The 20,252-nt window shown below is 40.5% G+C and overlaps 1 protein-coding gene across 1 annotated transcript in view; it reads right to left on the reverse strand.

Moving 5' to 3' along the window:
* The window catches only part of MEGF10 (multiple EGF like domains 10), a 138,440-nt gene that overhangs the window by 31,800 nt on the left and 86,388 nt on the right, over positions 1-20,252 (reverse strand). The window contains exons 8-12 of the mRNA XM_068981027.1: positions 16,649-16,861; positions 10,024-10,198; positions 8,593-8,713; positions 7,647-7,810; positions 4,727-4,829 (exon numbers count right to left, since the gene is read on the reverse strand). Of these exons, the coding sequence (XP_068837128.1) occupies positions 4,727-4,829; positions 7,647-7,810; positions 8,593-8,713; positions 10,024-10,198; positions 16,649-16,861 (776 nt within the window). The remainder of the gene's footprint in view (positions 1-4,726; positions 4,830-7,646; positions 7,811-8,592; positions 8,714-10,023; positions 10,199-16,648; positions 16,862-20,252) is intronic.

Consider the following 20,252-nt stretch of genomic DNA (forward strand, 5'->3'; position numbering starts at 1 on the left):
GCCCAGGACACAAGGATGTTTCATTCTTCTCTTTCTCTTTTTTTTTTTTTACTGCAATCTGCCTCTGTTTGATAAAGTAACCTATTGGCTAAACATCAATAAATTAAGGTTTTAATTAACAGCATATAATAAAAGTGTATGTCTCTTCTTTTGAAAAATGGTACATTTCTTTTGGAAATAGTATCTAGGATGTCAGATGCAACTTTTGGTTAGTATTTATGGCAGTACATTTTGAAGACTTATTTTATGACTAGGTAAAATGGGACAATCAATTATAGTATAAATAAATAAGAGTCTCATTTCTTTTAAGAAAGAAAAAAAGACTGTCAAACATTAGAAAAGAGAATGAAGTTACCAAGGTGGTGAATGAGCACCTTGGTGAGACAGCAAGCTGACTTCCTCTGTACATCACGTTAGAGCCTGACTTCCTCAGTGTCGGTATATCCATTTCTTTGTAAGGAGGGATAAAGCTCTCCTGACCCCTTTTTTTTTAATCTCCACACTCCTAGGCCAGATCCATCTCTCCTCAGTGTCCTCAGCAGCCGAGCACTGTTGGTGTCTCTAAAGAACAAATCTCGATAATTTGGTCAAGGGAAGAGTCCAGGTTTCCAAGTTAGATTTCACTGATTCTTTCGCAAAGGCCTTGCTTTTATCCCCCATATTTGCTACCCTCTCTAGCAATTCTCTACATATCACCGAGAGCAAACTCTACAGCAAGGAGAAAGGAAAGAGAATTACTTGCTTCCCTGAATTGAGGTTATTTATTTTGCCCCAAACCTGATACCTAAATGAAAGGCAAAGTTTTTTATTTCAAAATGTCCATATAAAGTACTCATTCAAAATAAGTTTGTGATGAAAAATGATACGTCTACCCAATGTTGACAATGAAATAATAGTCTACTTTTCTTTTAGAAAAACAAGGCAATCCTTGATCCAATTGTAGGGTGTTTTTCAAAACTTCAGCAATTTTCTTTTCCTGTGTACACATTTGCTTATACAAGTGTGTTCTGTGAGTGTGGGGAATGACCTCTCTGAACAATGTCTCCCGGCAGCCTTAGATTCTTAACAGACCAAGAGTCCACACAGAAGACCCAGAGAAGTAAGACCCTGCAGCCAGGAAGCAAAGAGATGGTGAGCAACAAGTGATAGAACAATGAAGCAGCAAACCTTCCTCCCTTTGGAGAAGCGGACCAGTCACAGATGGACAGAGGATTACAAGATTATGCTGTGTGACAAAGCCCCTGCATTCCCGCAGGAGCTCCACAGGTCTAAGGCCAGATGGGATCATTTGTCTTACCCCATGACCCAGACTATGGAATGCAACTGACACATTTTCTGGCTGGCTTCAGGCCAAATCATATCTCCTGCTTTTCTCATGTGTACAACAGCATGCTTTTCACAAGCTGGTTCTAAACCGTCAAAGCAGGTGTATACTTGATCAATGACTGGTGGGTCCAGGAACATGTCACATTTCCTCTACATTCATAAGACAAAAAGTAGCCTTGGTGGAGTATGGCCCAAAACAAATGATGTGGCTTCTCTATTAGAAAAGCCCTGAATACACCAGGGGGTTAAAAACGCTATTTGCTTCACTGTGGTCATTGAGAACTTAGTAGCGGTCATTCCATTTGAGAACTTCAGGAACCCTTGCGAAGTCACAAAATCTGGTTTAATTCCTATGTATTAATAGTTTTAACATGTAGTAACTGAGAACCAAGTAGAAACATGGGAAAGTGGAATTTCATACTGTAGAGTCAGAGTTATCTCAGTCTTTGCAAGTCAAGGAGGAACTGGAGGACTGTGGAGTCTGTTTCAGTGGGTAGCTCCTAGTGACAGAAAATAAAGTCTATTACACAAGTCTTGACCTGTTCCCAAGGTAGCTCTCAGACACTAGAAATCAAACACAAGACAGTTTGTTTCAGTTTGTCAGAAGCCTAAGAAGAATCTGCCTACAGTGCAGGAGACCTGGGCTTTGATCCTTGGGTAGAGAAGATCCCCTGGAGAAGGAAATGGCTGCCCACGCCAGTGTTCTTGCCTGGAAAACTCCATAGACAGAGCCTGGCAGGCCGCAGTCCATGGGGTCACAAAGAATCAGACATGACTGAGCAACTAACACAACGACAAAGTAGACTGTAAAGTAAAAGGAAGTATTTGCTCAACCCCTGTGGTGGGGAAAGGTGGGGTCTAAGGCCCTGTGTAATTTCATCATCATTAGCTACAACTCCTGGATGCCAAAACCCTCCTCCAGCTCTCCCCAGCTCTTTCCTCTTACATAGGAGTATATATAATCAGGAGGAAAGAATGGTCTTTCCACCCTTGGCCAGCATTTATTTTTTTCTCTCGAGGTTTCAGAATATTTCCATTGCTGTATCCTTTATCACCCCCTATTCCTGTTCCCCAAAGACTTAACAGTACCTGTGTCTAGGTATGATGTCACTGAGTCTAACCACTCTCCTGAAAGTCACAGCTGTTTCTGTTTCAAAGAGAAGCCTTTCTCTGTGTTATATATACTTTACTGAACTTTAGTAAACTTGAAATAAACTGGTTTAAGTGAAAAAAAAAAAAAAAAACAAATTGCAAAGAGCTGAGAGACACCACTCCAGAGGTTACTGATGGCATCTTATTTTCAAAGATCTGAAGACTTAATATTGTTAAGTTGGCACTATTCCTGTCATGGATATATGGACTCAATTCTCTTTAAATTTCCACCCTGTTTCTTTGCAGGAATTAACATGCTGATCCAGAAACACAAAGGGAAATTCAAGCAACCCAGGCTAGCCAAACAATCTTGAAAAAGACCAAAGTTGAAGGACTCACACTTTCCAATTTTAAAATTTTCTACAAAGTTACAGCAATCAAAATAGTATGTTACTTACATAAGGATAGACATATTTGTCAATGGAATAAAACTGACAGCCCAGAAATAAATAAGTCACATTTATGGTCAACTGATTTCTGACAAGGTTATCAAGACAATACAGTAGGGGGAAGAAGGCTCTTCTCATCAAATGGTGCTGGGACAGCAGGATTTTGACATAAACAATGGATGAATTTGGACCCTTATGCACACCATATGCAAAAACAAACTCAAAATGTATCAGAGACTTAAATGTAAAAGCTAAAATTATAAAACTCTAAGAAGAATACAGAGGCATAAATCTCTGTTACCTAGGACTAGGCAATGATTTCTTAGACACCAAAAGTACAAGCAACCAAAGAAAAAGTAGATAAACTGAACTTTATAAATAGAAAACCTTTTTGGTGGCAAAAGACATCATCAAGAAAGTTAAAAATAACTCACAGAGGAAAAATATTTGTAACTTATATATATGAAAAGGTCATAGAGCTAGGGGACAAAGAAACATTACAACTCAATAATAATAAGACAGATCCAAGTTAAAAAATGAGCAAAGTATCTGAAGACATTTCTACAAACAAGATACACAGACGGCCTATAAACACATGAAAAGACACTCAACGTCATTACTTATTGAGGATATGGAAATCAAGAACACAATAAGATAAGACTTCACACCCACCAGGATGGCTGTAATCAAAAAAGATGGATAAATAACAAGTGTGGTGGGGAGTGGAAATCTCATACATTGCTGGTAGGAATGCAAAATGGTGCAGATGCTTTGGAAAACAAGTGTAGTAGTTCTTGAGCTTAGAGTTACCATACAACCCAGCAATTTCACTCCTAAGTATATACTAAAAATATATACATCCACACAAAAATTGTACATGCATAACAGCATTTTTCATAATATCCAATTAAGGTGGAAATAATTCCAATATTTATCAATGGATGCATGGGTAAATAAAATGTGGTCTATCCAAGCAATGGAATATTATTTGGCAGTCAAAAGGAATGAAGTACTGATATACACTCCAATATGGAAGAACCTTAAAAACATACACTAACAGAAGGAACCCAGACACAAAACACCACATATGGGCAAGTTTACAGAAACAGAAAGTGGTTGCCTAGGGTAGGGCAAAGGGGGTGGGGCTGCGGATTGGGAGTAAATGAAGAATGACTGCTAATAGGTACTAACGGGGTTTTGGGAGGGACAATGAAAATTTTCTAAAATTGATAACTGCACAATTCTTTGACTATACTAAAACATACTGAATTCTACACTTTAAATAGGTGAATTCTATGATATGAGAGTCTATCTGTCTATCTATTTACCTCTCTATATACCTATCTATAAAGAAGTTGCTGGTTATCTGCACTGATAGTGAGACCTTACCTGAAGGCTCAGGAGAACTGCCATTGCATAATTCAACAAGAAGTCATCCCTGGATTATAGACTGATTGTTGTTGTTGTTCAGTCACTAAGTTATATCTGACTCTTAGCGATCCCATGGACTGTAGCCCACCAGGCTCCTCTGTCCATCAGATTTCCCAGGCAAGAATACTGGAGTGGGTTGCCATTTCCTCCTCCAGGGTATCTTCCTGGATCAGGGATTGAACCCATGTCTCCTGCATTGACAGATTCTTTACCACTGAGCCACCAGGGAAGCCCACAGATTAATTAGACCTAGCAGTAATATTTTGAGGGTAAAGATTTATCACCTGACTGGAGATATTACCATATTTTCTTTTTTTTTTGGCGGGGGGGAAAGATTGACCTGTGAGTGTTTCTCTGAGGTAGCAAGGAACAGCACTAGGTACAAATTGACATGTTTCCCATTTCAAGTAGTGGCCCGTGGCTCTCACCTGACCATCCGGGGAGGCAGCGGCAGTGACCCGTGGTGGGGTGGCAGCCATCTGCATGGCTGCAGTCACAACGCTCAGCACAGTTCAGTCCATAAGTGCCATCCTACATGGAAGACAGCGGTGAGGGATGGGAATCCCACAGCGGGCAACCTCAGTCAGCCATTTAACAAACAGCACCCTCCCCTCCAAAACACTTCTCAGCAGCATGCATTACAATCACCTCTTCCCATGTCTTCTTGGCTCCTAAAATATTGGCTGCAAATAGTGTTTTCAAAACACTCAAACCTTAGTTTACATCTAGCATACAAATGGTGAAACCAACTATGTCAATATGCTGGTGTGCATGTGTGCAAAGATAGGTAAGCATGCCAATTAATTAAAAGAATATTTATCTTATTGTGAGCCATAACTCATAAAAATATTGTCTTTTTGTTCCTAAAGATTTTTATAAAATAGTTCAGTACTCCTTGTAAGGAGTAGGGTATTTTTACCTGTAGGGTATTTCCCACCCCCACCCCCCCCACTGAGGTATAATTCACATATGTTACATTAGTTTCAGGGGTAAAACATAATGATTTGATATTTATATATATTGTGAAATGATTACCACAATAAGTTTAGTTAACATACGTCCCCACACACAATCCCAGAATTTTTTTTTTCTCCTACAGAACGTTCTATTTGTTAGTGGAAAAAGAAAAGTCTGATCCACATAAAGAAGCCCTATATGTGGAATCTTAAAAAAAAAAAAAAGAAAGTGGTACAAATCAACGTATTTATAGAACAGAAGTAGAATCACAGATGTAGAAAACAAACTTGTGGTTATCAGGGGGTAAGGGGACAGAGAAGGGATAAATTGGGAGATTAGGACTGAGACATACATACTTCTAAATATAAACTAGATAACTAATAAGGACCTACTATTTAGCACAGGGAAATCTACTTAGCACTCTGTATATGGCAAAGAATCTAAAAAAAAAAAAGAGTGGATATATGTATATGTATAACTGATTCACTTTGCTGTAGACCTGAAATTAACACAATGTTGTAAATTAACTATACTCCAATAACATTTTTTTTAAAAGAAGCCCAAAAAATTTAAAAAACAACATAGTTCTAATTGAATTAAGATCATGTCCATAAGTTGCCAGTGAGATATACAGAACTATAAGGAGAAATGAATACCTTTTGTCACTTTTTCCTAATCAGCATCCTTTCTCCCATGATGACATCTGAACAGCACGAGGCATTCTGATTCAAGCTCCTAGGCAGGGGTGGACTGCGTGCTGGCACACCCTGCCCATCATCCCCTCCCAGACTTTAATGTTTTCACATGCACATCCGCGTTGGTGGTCCAGGGGAGATGAGACTCTTCACGGACGTGACCATTTAGTTTGTGGGAGAGGAATGAAAGCTCCACATTTACAAGCCCTGATCCTTCATGCCAGGTCCTGAGGAACTGAGGGAGGGCACTGCAAACCTCCCACAGCACCGAGCACTAAGGACAACAGGGGCTGTGAAATTACCAACAGGGAGGCACCCAGAACCAGCATTCAACAGGCGCCTGCATGCTCAGTCACTCAGTTGTGTCCGACTCTCTGCAACTCCATGGACTATAGCCTGCCAGGTTTCTCTGTCCATGCGATTTTCCAGGCAAGAATACTGGAGTGGGTTGCCATTTTAGTAGGTGTTAAATGACATATTTATTTGTCTAATGATTATTAAGATAAAACATTTTTTTTTAATTAAGTTCTGCTAATGTTTGCCCAGGCTTATAGGATTTAGCTTTGCCATAATATGAGCCACTAAAAACCATTTCCAGCCGTGGCTGATTTACTAATGCATCTAATAACATACCAAAAAACAGCCAAGATGGTGTAGATTTGATTTGTCTACACCTAGACTTGCATAAGTGAAAGGTGATCTTGAAGCCCATCTCAGAGCACTGATAATCTGCTCACTGGCGGGTGACAGGAGGCAAAACTACCAAAACTGTGTGCTAGGGGTTTGGAGGGCATGGGGTAGCACCCCAGGCTCTTTAGCTGGGAAATGGGTTGCACTTAATGAGGAGGAAGCCCAGGGAGAAAGGCGCTCTGTGGAAGGGCCCCCTGGAGCTGTCCAGTTCAGGGGGTCATGGTGTCACTTCATCATCGCGTGATCCCCAGGAGGCACAGCATTCACACCACTGAGAGAATGCTTAATGGGTTGGGAGAAAATAACTGCCTAGGGAGAGAAAGCTATGGAATAGAGGGAAGGAAACTGGCCCCGTACTTTAGAGGGAGAAAGTGAAATGGACTGTTACTACAGAATGCACTGTCCATTGCCCACTCTTGTTGGCCTGCAGCAGACTCAGTACGGGGGCGGGGGCGTATCTCCAAAGTAGGTGAAGGGGAGGCAGTCGACACTGAACCATGGAAATCTATGGAGATCTGGGTGACTCCAGAGATATTTGTGCTAAAAGACGGCTGTTTCCAAACCTTTCACCACATCACTGAGCCCTTCTGTGACACCATCACCACCCCCCTTTCAATGCTCTGCCACTTTCCACCCCAAAGGCTGGGGGATTCCCATTATAATGGAAACACAGTGTTTGCAGAGTTGACAGGCATACACTGGATGTTTGACAAATACTGATGACTGGTTTCCATGAAGAGATGGGTATATTAGAACAGAGAAAACAGAGGGGAGAGGTGGGAGGAACTAGGAGAGAAAGGATAAAAGGGATTCTCACAAAGCTGCCTAACCAATTTCTGCATCTTTCCCTCTTCTTACCCTGTATCCAATCAGAGTTCAAACATTTCAGTTCTTCTACAGTGACTCTAGTTTGGTTCACAGTAAGGGACTTTAAATCATGAAGTCTGCAAAAAATAAGCTAACCCTCTGCCATTGGATTCTCCCAGCCCTCCCAGCTGAGTCATACCTGGCAGGGAAATTCACATTTCTCCCCACGCCATCCAGGGGCACAGGTGCAGGTCCCATCCAGGGTGTTGCAGGCTCCGCCATTGAGGCACTGGCATGTTAAGTTGCAGCCAAAACCCCATGTGCCGCTGGGGCAGCTGATGGAGCAGTCCACCCCGTGCCAGCCTGCCATGATGACAAGAGTGCCAGGGCACGTGAACAAACAAAGGCAGCATGGAGCTGGCCAGCCTCTCCCAGTCACACTTCCCTTTAGAAACATCTTGGAGGTAGGCAGCAGTGCCCCTGCCCTAGCGTGGGGAGCATGGCTCTGCCGTGCCACGTAAAGCCTTTCTCAGAACTGAACCAGAGCGCCGGCACAGCTGTCAAGTGAGAAGCGCCACTGGGCTACTGGGGGAAAAGAGATCAAGTTGGGGGCACCTCACTATCTGACATGCAGTGATGCACACTGTGGGGTGTGGAGTTTTGTGCAGGTCAGGAAATAAAATATTTATATGGGAAGGAAAAGGAAAGTGCGTTTGAAAGAACATCCCCATATTTAAAGCAGGACCCCATGAACCATGAACAGTGAGTGTCCACAGCCCTGGCTGCTGCAGAAACTATGGATAAAGATGCTCTGGCCCCCACGTACAATCGGGTGCTTGACTGCATCTCTTGTCAGGACTCCAGGCCAATCAGTTTAGGGGCACAGACACAGGTCTGCTTGCTTACTCTTCCCCAAAGCACAGAGACTCATTGATTTTGGAACTGGCAGCAACTTCAGAGATCATCTCACAGGAGCCTCTCCCCTTGACTCTGGAAAGCAGGAGAGCCCTTCCCAGGTGAGGGTCTTTGCTGACGGGCACTGTATTTTGGCAAAGCTGGAGCTAGAATCCTGGTCAAGGTTTCTTTCCTGTGTCTTTAGGAGCTAACAGGACTGGGAATCAGATAACACTCATTCACCCACTCACCTGCATTGCAAGTACAAGATCCATCCACAGGAGAGCAGACAGCATCATTTTTACAGCTGCAGAGCGAGGAACAGTTTATCCCATAGGTCCCCAGAGGGCATGGGATGGAGCAGTCAATTCCCTAGACAAGCACAAATAGGAAAATGTGTGCAGTTTGACCATCTGAAATAGGGCCAACACAAATATACAAAAATATATCTTGGCTGTGCTTATTATACTCTCTCATTTTAACACATTGTATTTTTTTAAATGGTTTTATAACTATTCAGATGTACAAACTTCACAGATCCAAGGGCAATGCCACCTGGCCTATATTTAGGATAAAAGTATTGAATATGACCCCCAAAACCCTGCTGCCTTCATTACTTTTCCTTGGTAGCAAACACAAAATCCTCTGTCCTTGCTCATACATGTAGATATAGAAAAACAAGCTGCAGCTGTAAAATTATTGTCTATAAATAAACATAAATATGAACTACATATTAAATTGCAATGATTCCTAGACTGCTTTATATAATATAATAAGATCAGTAGGTACAGCAAAGAAACAGAACACATTTAGCCTGGAGCATGATTCAATTTATTATCTGACAGGGAGCATTAAACACAGAAGTTGGTCACTGAAGGTGACTGGAGGTCACCTCCTTTAAAAGCAGAAGAGACAAAGAGACCCTTAAGGCTAATTCAAGGGCTCAACCAAAGCATTGTGACCCAGGTTAGAAAACCCTGTAAAGATCTCAGCTCTGAGACTTTGTGACCCACTCATTCGATATTATATGCTCTGGAATAATCATCAACATTCTTCACAGTTTAATGTTCTCTTTAAAATGGGAGAAAATAATTCAAGAGCAGCCCATTTTCCTTTAAAACAAAAATTACTAATCTGTGGCGAAGAAATCCTGGAAACTAGCAAAATTCTGCTTTATGAGCTTATAGGCATATTTGAAAGGTCTGGATTCTCAAAGGGACTGAAAAACTTACATACTACTAATCCTTGGCTGTTAATACCTAATAAATGCTAACTATGCCTTCAAATTGCATGGAATTAAAACATAAACTGTGGACAATAAAACATATCCTATTTGGAAAAGTAATTTCTTTGCTGCCTATAAATTATCTACATGATGAGATAATTACATAGTTACATAAGGAATAATTAAAATACATCTTACTTCATGATATATATTAATTAAATTATTAAATATTAATGCCACTTTAGAGTTTTACCAGCTTGCCCAGGCATCATTTTCAAGCAATTATTTATACCTCTCATTATTTTTTTTCTCTTTATTTTCTTCCTTGTTAATGATGCGATCGGTTTTTTGCACATTCACTGGACTTCAGAGAAAGGTCATATAAATCATGGTATCCGTGTACGCTAAGTGGCACCTCTCCTCTCCTCCTTCTGTGGAAGTAGCCCAAGCCACTCACTTTGAATCCTGGGGCACAGATGCACTGTCCTGTCACACTGTCACAGTCAGCCCCATTCTGGCAGCTGCAGATCTGCTGGCAAGCTTCCCCATAGAATCCAGGAGAACACGTCTCATTACAGTAGAGTCCCGACCAGCCTGGCTTGCAGGCACACTCTCCAGACATGGGGTGACAGCTGAGGGATGTGGATGAAAAGAGCAAGTCACTCGCGGGTAAACACGACACCCAAGGCTTGTACAAATGTTGCTCTAGCCATGATCACGAAATGTGTTGGTAATTCCATACACAACAATTTAAACTTCATTCTCAGGCTTGATATGGTTTAATTAATCGGCTGAAACCTGACTGGTACCACAAATGGTGCATGAAATCAGCATCATGCTCTAGCAGGATGACTCTTGCAACTGTGTCCCTTTGTCTGAAACTCATTTTAATTTTTGTCAAGTAAAAGCACTAACACAATAAGAGGTCAACTAGATAAGAGGATCTGAAGAACTCCATCCAACGAACACCACCAAGTCAGTTAGCAAGGGTCAGTCCAAGGAACCCCAGAAGCAGTGACCTTTTCAGCCTACCCTACTTCTCTCAGCTCCCCATACCTGGTGGCGGAGCAGCTGTCTCTACCTGAAACGGCAGCCACATTGATGGGCCAGGCACCCAGCTGTCATTCCACAGCAAATGGACACATCAGCTGTGCTGAGGCATGGGTTAACGAGGCTCACACAATAGGGTGCTCTGTATCGCTCAAAACACACGTGCTTCTCGCCAAAGGAAAATCTGAACAATCAAACCAGCTCTGCTCACAACTGGAAGACTGTTGAAGATGGTCTTCCTCCCCTAATGGAGATAAAACCCTCCCCTTAACCTGGGCTATAACAAAACCCACGGTCTCATCTAGACATCTGCTAAATGACCTCTCACCAGAGGACTGTTCACAGATTTTCTGCAAAGAACCATGACCTGAAAGGGATAAGGACTGAGGCTGTAAATTTCAGCTCTCCCACAACCTGGCCAACCACAGTGAAAGCACATAACCTCCCTAGGCCTGACATCCTAATCTGTCAATTGAGGGTCTCACCACACCTAATCTCATTTCCTGCCTTTTTCTGAAAGAAAATGGCTGTAGGTTAGACAGTTTGCTACGCATTTTCAGAAATTTATGTAAATATGCTTTTGGACCCCTGTTGCAACTAAGTGCCCATAAACAAAGGCTTAGGCATCCATCACAAGCATGACTCAGGAAACATGGAAGGAAGGAATATCCAAGCACTATATATAAGATGGCTTCTTGGGTATAGAAGATTTGGATTCCAAAAACAAGATCTGAATCTCAAATCTACTTAGAATTACTCAGATCTATGTATCTGGTATTTACCATTGGGCAAAACACCCAACATCTCCATGGCTTCTCAAACTTAACCCATTAAACATGGAGCCCTGGCTCTCTCCTTTCTTCATTCCTCACTCAGTGTTTCCTCTTCATTGCTGCTACTGCTACTAAGTCACTTCAGTCGTGTCTGACTCTGTGAGTAGCTATAGACGGCAGCCTACCAGGCTCTGCCATCCCTGGGATTCTCCAGGTAAGAGTGCTGGAGTGGGTTGCCATTGCCTTCTCCAATGCATGAAAGTGAAAAGTGAAAGTGAAGTCGCTCAGTCATGTCTGACTCTTAGCGCCCCCATGGACTGCAGCCCACCAGGCTCCTCTGTCCATGGGATTTTCCAAGCAAGAGTACTGGAGTGGGGTTCCATTCCTCTCCGTTACTTCCCACGAAAGCAATGGAACCAACCAGCCACTCAGTGGTTTAAGTTAAAAACCTCAGTTATTCTTAATAACTCTCTCTCTCATCTCCTATATTGCCTTCATCACTAGGACCTAACCATTCTAACTCCACAATATATCTCAACTCTATCCATATCTCTCCATCTTCAGTGTCACCATCCTACTCCAGGGCAAGGGTATCTGTCTTCTCCACTCCTGAAGAGCCTTTCAATCTTCCTTCCTGTGTTCACTCATGAATCATCAACTAAAAAACAGATCATATGGTATCATCTTCCTTAAAATTCTTCAAAGGCTCCCTTAGAAGCCTACACTCAGAGTAAAATGCTTACTGTTTAATATAGGTAGAGTGAAAATTATTTGCTGTCTAAACCAGGGCATTTTTAAGAATAAAGAGAAAGTTACTAACAATTACATTAGGAAAACAGACCTAAACCAAATAGTTCAGAGACATTTATCAGAGACATCAGATAAATGATGATCTTAGGAGTCGGTGATGGACAGAGAAGGCTGGCGTGCTGCAGTACAATCTTATTCTTACCATCCTTCCCTTGTTACCGTCCTTCCCTTGTTTCCCTTCCCCTCTAGGCTTCGAGCTCCAGAAGAACGAGAATTAGTGTGTTTCGTTACCACACAGTGTGCCCATGGTAAACACAGATTGAGTGAACAGGTGAAAACATCAGAGTTGATGTGTGTGTGTCAGTGGGGGTGGGAAGCTGGGCATAGAATCTGCCTCCCCTGATCTCTCCAAGTCATCCAGCCTTGTTAAAGTATAATCTGTATGTCTGCATACAAAGGCCAGATGTCCCCTAAAATTAGTTTTTAAAATCTCAACTTTATAGCTTAAAAGGAATCACCATTAATTGCAGGGACCAGTCATTTAAGTGAAATTTATGATGATACTGCAAGCGGATGTACAGACCAGCGCTGAATGTGTGCTAACACCATGCTAAGCAATCCACGTGGATGATTTCATTTAATGCTCACAACGTTAGGTATGACTCTATTTTTTAAATGAGGGAACAGAGATCTGGAAAGAGGTACTAATTATTCTAAGTCTCACACAGGTAATGGCAGAATCAAACTTGAACCCAGATTTCTTTCTGTTTCCACACCAAAGGAAAAGGAAATTTGATAGCAGTCTGGTAGGAGGGCTAGATATGAAAAGGAATTGTTAAAACTTAGGATTTTGCACAGATAAAAGGGTTATTATTAGGACCAATAGAAGCCTGAATTGTGCAAAAAGCAGGGGCAAATTTAATTTTATTTTAGCAAGGCCCTACATATGACAAAAAGAAAAGAAATATTCCAAATGATGAACTGGTTAAAGTAGTTTACCTTAAGATAGATACTATTTTTAAAAAGGACATCTTTTGGTAGGAAATGTTACTCAATAATAAAAAGCAAAAAGCAATATACATGGTATAGATATAAATGTTAAACAGAATAGACGATTCAGGGACAGGAAATTGAACTAAGCTAGAGGCAGACAGAGAAATTGATATTCAATGCCCCCCAGTGAGTATTAGTGCAGCATACTGGTTCTCAGATTGATTGACACCAAAATTAGTATTCTGCAATTTGTAATTAGATGTAGGAAACTAGAGCACTTTGGAGGCATTTGATGGGCTCTCATGCAGGCAGCTTAATTGGTAATGAGATTTACGTGTCGTTAGAGGAGCAGAGTGGAGGTTGAAGGGTAATATCCTCCTACCTGATTTCTTTCTAAACAACAGATCACTTTGTGTAATATGGAAATTGGATTATACACAGATAGGAATACCTAACATTTTATACATTTACATATATAACTAAATAAAAACATTCTAGTAAAATTTTCAATTTAAGAGTTCAATTATTACAGGTATCCAATATAATGTTGGCTAAAATAGAGTCACTGAACTTCTTTGTATTCATTTCCTTAGATATTATTAATGCTCAAATATATGACAATTAGGTGGCATTTGCAAGTAGGCACATCCTGATTGCCCACAGCTATTAAATGTCCTTATTAACAAGAGCTAATATACATATCTCATGTGGAATCTCAGTGAATCTTGAATTTTTTTTCCTATTCAAAATTATTTCCACGACAAAAGTCAGTTTTAAGAATTCCAGGTCACAGGGAATGCCCTTAGGCTCTATAATAGTACTGTAATTGAAAATACTAACATCACTTATAAATGTATTTAAATTCATTTCAACCTTATGATAGCTTGAAAAATAAAAATGGTTACAGATGCATGGTAACTCCACCCCCTAAGAGGTGGAGTATAAGGAAGCTGGACTCGGTTATGATGCCTTCTCTGTCTGGAGAGACATTAGCAAATGTGGTATAACCAAAGGTTTGGAAAGCATTTGCATGTTGGGGCTTGCCCTGTCTCTTACAGCTGTTGAGAAGCCAGTTACCATGTACAGACGCTCAGACTAATGCGCTAGATTGCTCAGTCACTCCCATCACTCAGCCAAATGCTAGACACATGAGAAACACAGGAATTCCAGCCCCTAGTTGATCTGCCAACTGAATACACACAGACCACCAGAAGAACCACCAAGCTGAGCCCAACCCAAAGAGTCAAGCAAGAAATCATGAGCTAATACATAAATGTTGTTTTATATCCCTAAGTTTGGGATAGGCTTTTTGTTGTTGTTGTTCTATACAGCAAAACTAACTGATACAAACCCTTACTCAAATATATGGCTTCAATATATGTCAATATGTGAACATTCATAGAGCTCAAAATTTACCTAAAGATACTATAAATTAATAGTTTTCATTAGTTATCTCAATAATTATAACAAAGGATTTTAGGATGGACATCATGTATTATGCAATAGCAAGCTACACTCTTGTCTGACTAAATGGTAGGCTAAACTTTGAACTAATACAAAGTTCCTTTTGGTTCAAAGGAACTTTGTGTTTTCAGGAATTTTACATAGAAGTCTGAGATTTAAGAGTAGAAGGGTGGCTCCAACTGTGAATTCAAGAAGACAAGAGTCATATAATTAATGGTCAACTGGTTTTAATAGGAATTTGTACAAGTTAGTCTTTTAAAATAGCTTTTATTATTTAGGGAAGCACTTCATAGGCTAATGGTCTTTGATCTTCTGATTATTTCTTATATATTATCAGACAGATTTTAGTGTTCTTTTGATCTATGTAACTATCAAATAAGGTCATTTACTTCTTTGTTAAAGCATATGTGCTTAGGTACACATGACCTATGTCAAATTTATACAATATTGACATCAATCAAATAACTGTCAACTTGTACCCTGCATCTACTATTATGATAACTAATTTCAGCAAAATCAGCATTTCCTCTGCTTTTCCAATTCTTCTCAAAGCAGAGATCCTTTGTATAGGTTTATTAATCTATTTGATTTCAGACTGTACCTACATTCAATGAAACAGCACACTGGCATTAAAAAGTCCTTAGCTATTACCAATGAGAATTACCTTTCACTGGGACAAACCTTACGCTGCAGGAAAGGCAGCCAAAATTCAACACTGGAGAGTTGAAAAACAACCCAAATCCTGTAGAGATTATTCATTTTTACTCTCCAAAGGTTTATTTAACCTGTCCTGTAAAGACGGTGATATTTCCCAATGAAGAAGACCAGAAATTGACTAAAGAAGCTTGCTAACTGCTGGAGACACATTAAGAATGCACTTCTTTAATATGCCCACTAAAATGTATTTCAGCGCATGCACACACACTGCAAAGTCTTTTTTTTTTTTTTTTTTGCTCCCAACAATGGTTTAAAGAAGAGACCAACCACAGGCTTCTATTTACTTTTAACTTTAGTACATTTGAGATTTAATGTGACCAAAAGTTATCTTTCAGAAGGATAAATGAAGTAACAGTTGTGCTGAATGCAAATAAAGGTAACTCTGGTATCATCTGAACTGCTATATAATGTACCACATTATAGTCAAACTCAACTTTTCCAGCAGTATGTAAACGAGGCCCAGAATTCTAAGTGATGTGCATCTGGTCCTTGGGGGAGGCAGAGGAAGAAATGGTTGGAAAGACATTTTCAGGGGCAGACAAAGTACAGTAAAGTCGGTGGGACTTTGGTTTCCTGTTCTTAAGTTCTTCGAGAGATTTTTGAGCCTTTAAAAGACCCCTGTGAGTTCTATGTTCAAGTAATCAGTTCTGAACACACATCTCACATGTGACAACCACAAGTGAAGCACTTTCTCAAAACTTCCACCAGTACACTTCCTGCCTATACAGACATTGAGTAAAGAGGCTGCCATGAGACTCATTCTGTGATGGTTTTACATACCCAGCTGGGCTTAACCTATGTCTCTCATTGCATCTTGGCTGCTAAGGGGATGTCACAGAATCCCTCTCTTAGGGAAACATTGTACTAACCTCAGCAAGTTTAATTTTTTCCAGTGGTCATTAACAGAGAATAGGATTTCACATCCATCCACAGCCAGAACAACTTTAGCACTTCTGACTTGGACCATTGAGTGTAAAAGTCTTCCATATACTGAGTGGTTGCTGCCCAGGATGATCCAGAGGCAGGAAGGGTCTCAGGATGGGAATATCTCTGCCGATCCCTTCTTCCAAATAGTGGATAGTTGTGTTAGTCACTCAGTCGTGTCTGACTCTGTGACCCCATGGACTATAGCCTGACAGGCTCCTCTGTCCATGAAACTCTCCAGGCAAGAATATCGGAGTGGGTTGCCATTTCCTCCTCCAGGAGATCATCCCAACCCAAGGATCGAACCTGAGTCTCCTGCATTGCAGGTAGATTCTTTACCATCTGAGTCATCAGGGATCCTACAGTGAAAACTTTAATAGAACACATCACACAGGGGCAGCTGACCCTCACCTGAGAGTGTTGTCCACATGGCAGGGACACCGCCTGTCACATCTGATGCCATAGAGTCCTTCTGGACACAGGCGCGCTTCACATCGGTCACCAGAAAAACCTGCTTCGCAGAGGCAGGAGCCACTCACATGGTAACACTTCCCTCCATTGACACACTGGCAGGTCTCCGCACAGCGAACTCCATAGGTGCCAACGGGGCACTCATCCTGGCACCTGTCGTGCAGGAGGTGGGAGTGTAAGATCAGTCAGTGCCTTGTGAAAATAAACAGTAGGTTCAGGTGGGTTTTGTTGTATACACACTTAGATCCTTTTTGGATTTGATATTTACTTAGTGATTGTCCCATCATAGATATGAAAAGCATTAAGAAAAATTATAATAGTAACAGTCATATAATCTGTTTAAAGAAATAGTAAATCAAAAACAAAATATGAATTTGGGATGGGAAGCATGTTTTATACCTAGTCCTTGCTAAAGGTATGCATAGCACTTTAGTAGATACCAGGAAAGGGAGAAAATGAATTGCCTAAGTGTGAGTCCCAGCCCATTATTAGGGAATTAAAACATATGCTGTCTCTCAAAAAATGAAATAATGCCATTTGCAGCAAACATGGATGGACCTGGATATTATCATGTTGAGTAAAGTAAGTCAGAAAAAGACAAGCATCATATAATACCACCTATATATGGAATCTAAACAAATGACATAAATGAATTTATTTACAAAACAGAAACAGACTCATAGACACAGAAAACAAACTTACAGTTACCAAAGTGGGTAGTGGGTAGAGGGAAATAAATTAGGAGTTTGGTATTAACAGATACACACTACTATATTCAAAATAGGTAAACAGGACCTACTATATATAGCATGGGGAACTATACTCAGTATCTTTTAATAACCTAAAATGGAAAAGAATCTGAAAAAGAATATGTATGTATAACTGCATCACTTTGTTGTTCACTTGAAACTAACACAACATTGTAAATTAACTATTCTTAAATAAAAAAAAAATATATGCTTTCCCCATTTCAAAATGAAAACTTTGGAGCAAATTCAAAACCAAATGTAATTCTCTTGGCTTTTATGTTGATATTAATTTTTAACCTCAGCCACATGTCTATCCTTTCAAAGCTGAATGGCAATAACTGCTCCTTATTCAGAAAGTTTTGTAACTTGACAAAGAAAGTCTGAGCTATTGAAATCAGGTGTTCTCAGTTTCAACATGGGAAACTCCCGCCAGGAGGCAGTAGAGAGATTGTGAGCTCCTGAACACAAAATTTTTATTAAGTGGGGTTTTGTCCTCTTGGACTTCCCTGGTGGCTCAGATGGTTAAGTGTCTGCCTACAATGCGGGAGACCCGGGTTCAATCCCTGGGTTGGGAAGATCTGCTGGAGAAGGAAATGGCACCCCACTCCAGTATTCTTGCCTGGAAAATTCCATGGACAGAGAAGCCTGGTAGTCTACAGTCCATGGGGTCCCAAAGAGTTGGACACGACTGAGCAACTTCACTTTCACTTTCACTTGTCCTCTTGGAAAGAAGGGCTACCAAACAGCAAGGGAAAAAAAAATTAGATCTCAAAAATCCACCTTATTGTCTTTTAAAAAATGGCCTTAGATTGTGAGATGAAGACATGCTCTGGGTAAGTTAGATTGGTTGGGAAGCCGAGTTGCTGGAAGGACTCAAGAGAAAATCCTCATGGCTCCATGAAGCGTATGCCCCCTACTGGGCCAGCTTTTTCTTTCTGATCAGGCAAGGTGACTTGATAGGATTTTCCGCAGCAGAAGGAGTGTTTTCTGCCAAGGGAGAGGCAGCCGGGGTCTTGCCTAGCCAGAGAGCTGCCACAAGCAGAGTACTCTTTGTGAGTCTCAGCAGCCACTTCCCATGTGGATCTCAAGTCATGCCAGACCCAGAGTCAAAAATGTAGGTCAGCACTGCATTTTTTCAGATGGGTACAAGGCAAGCAGCAAGTGCACGATAATGAATCCAAGCAGACTTCAAAGCAACAGGAAAGGGGCTGAAAAGCAAACATTTTCCACAAGGCTTTGCATATTTTTAATGATAGGGTGTGAGGACTAACAATACCAGGGCTGGGTAGGATTCTAGTTAAGAGCAGAGGATAAATCTTGAGAACCCTTTGATATTTTTCTGGTTAACTCTGGTTCTGACATATTTAGGGAAAAGGGACTCTTGCAAATTTGGTTTCACAGACTGTAGACTTTTTTTCAAAAGGCAAACTCTTCAAATCAATCACTTGACAAAGCATTAGAAAAGTTCTGGAGTAATTGAACTAAGTTCATTTAGCATAAAATTAGATGTGTGTTGCAAAGTTACACACGAGTATACCTATTTTTAGACCAGAGTGTTTTTTTAAAGGCACTCTATTTTTAACTTCTAAGCAGCTTTACTAAGCCAAGTCACTTAGTTTACTCCTCAAAATGTAAACTTTAGAGAAAGAAATGCTGTCAATCATCCGGCCTCTTCATTGCTCTGCTAAAGGCTGGCAAGACGGTTTGGCAACCTGTCTGTCCAGATGTCCTTGCAAGGCAATACCAGGAAAAAAGAAAAAGTTATGCTCAAGGTAAATCATATTACTAAAAGAAACCCAAATGCTACATTTTGGACTCCAGGATTTTAACTTGAGGAAAAGCACAGCTCTAAAAATGGGCAACAGGAGAGAAATGGGAAGCATGGGAAAATGTCTGCCACCAAAGACAGGGGAGCAGTGTGACTACTCTATCTTGGCAGAGACTTCCTTCTTTCTGAGCAAACAAAATCCATAATAGCTGGGCATGACCCAGATTTACCTTTCTAACCTATAATTAAACACACTACTAAGTTTGTGTTTTAAATGGCAAAAGGCCATTCGAGTTTTTCTTACGAAAGTAGTCAGTAAAGCTTGGTTCACCATCCTGCTTCTTTTTCATCAGTGTGGCACTTGTAAGAGAATCCTGTTAGTTTCCACCTACCATACCAAAATGGTAGGATATCTTTCTAGAAGTAGATCTTTTCCATCTTGAAAATAAACACAGTGGTGAAGTAGATTACACCCTTCTTATTGGCTGAATTAAGAGTCTTTGTCAAGCAGTCTTACCTCCCTTTTGGGCTCATTTTTCTGAAAGAAGCATCATTTCCCAACAAATTTTATGCCCTCAGTGTTGCTTTTGTGGTCCCATGTGGAATAAGGAAAGTAATCTTAGAAGTCATTAAAAGAGGAAATACTTTCTTTCTTAAGAGATGGCAGAGAGGCAGATAAAAATATAACAATAAATACTGGCTACAGTAGAAATATGAAAATATGAAGTTCCTGTTTTATTTTACTTTTTTAAAGATTTTTTGAAATAATACCCTGGAATTTGGAAAAATGGACACACATTAAGTTTTGATAATCTAATAAAATATGACGCTAATGCCCAAACCAATGAGGGTCATAGACTTGACTATCATTTTGATTATCTTATTGCATCTCACTGTGAACTTATGGAAAAGAAAGTGCATTAGCATGGAAGGAGTGCCAGGTCCCATTTTCTCCTTTGTCCTTTTATATATGGCCTTCCAGAGTGACTGGGATTATTGGGCCAAAGCATGATTTACTGTGAAAGAA

This window comes from Capricornis sumatraensis, chromosome 9 (assembly GCF_032405125.1).
Source record: "Capricornis sumatraensis isolate serow.1 chromosome 9, serow.2, whole genome shotgun sequence".
NCBI classification, from domain to species: domain Eukaryota; kingdom Metazoa; phylum Chordata; class Mammalia; order Artiodactyla; family Bovidae; genus Capricornis; species Capricornis sumatraensis.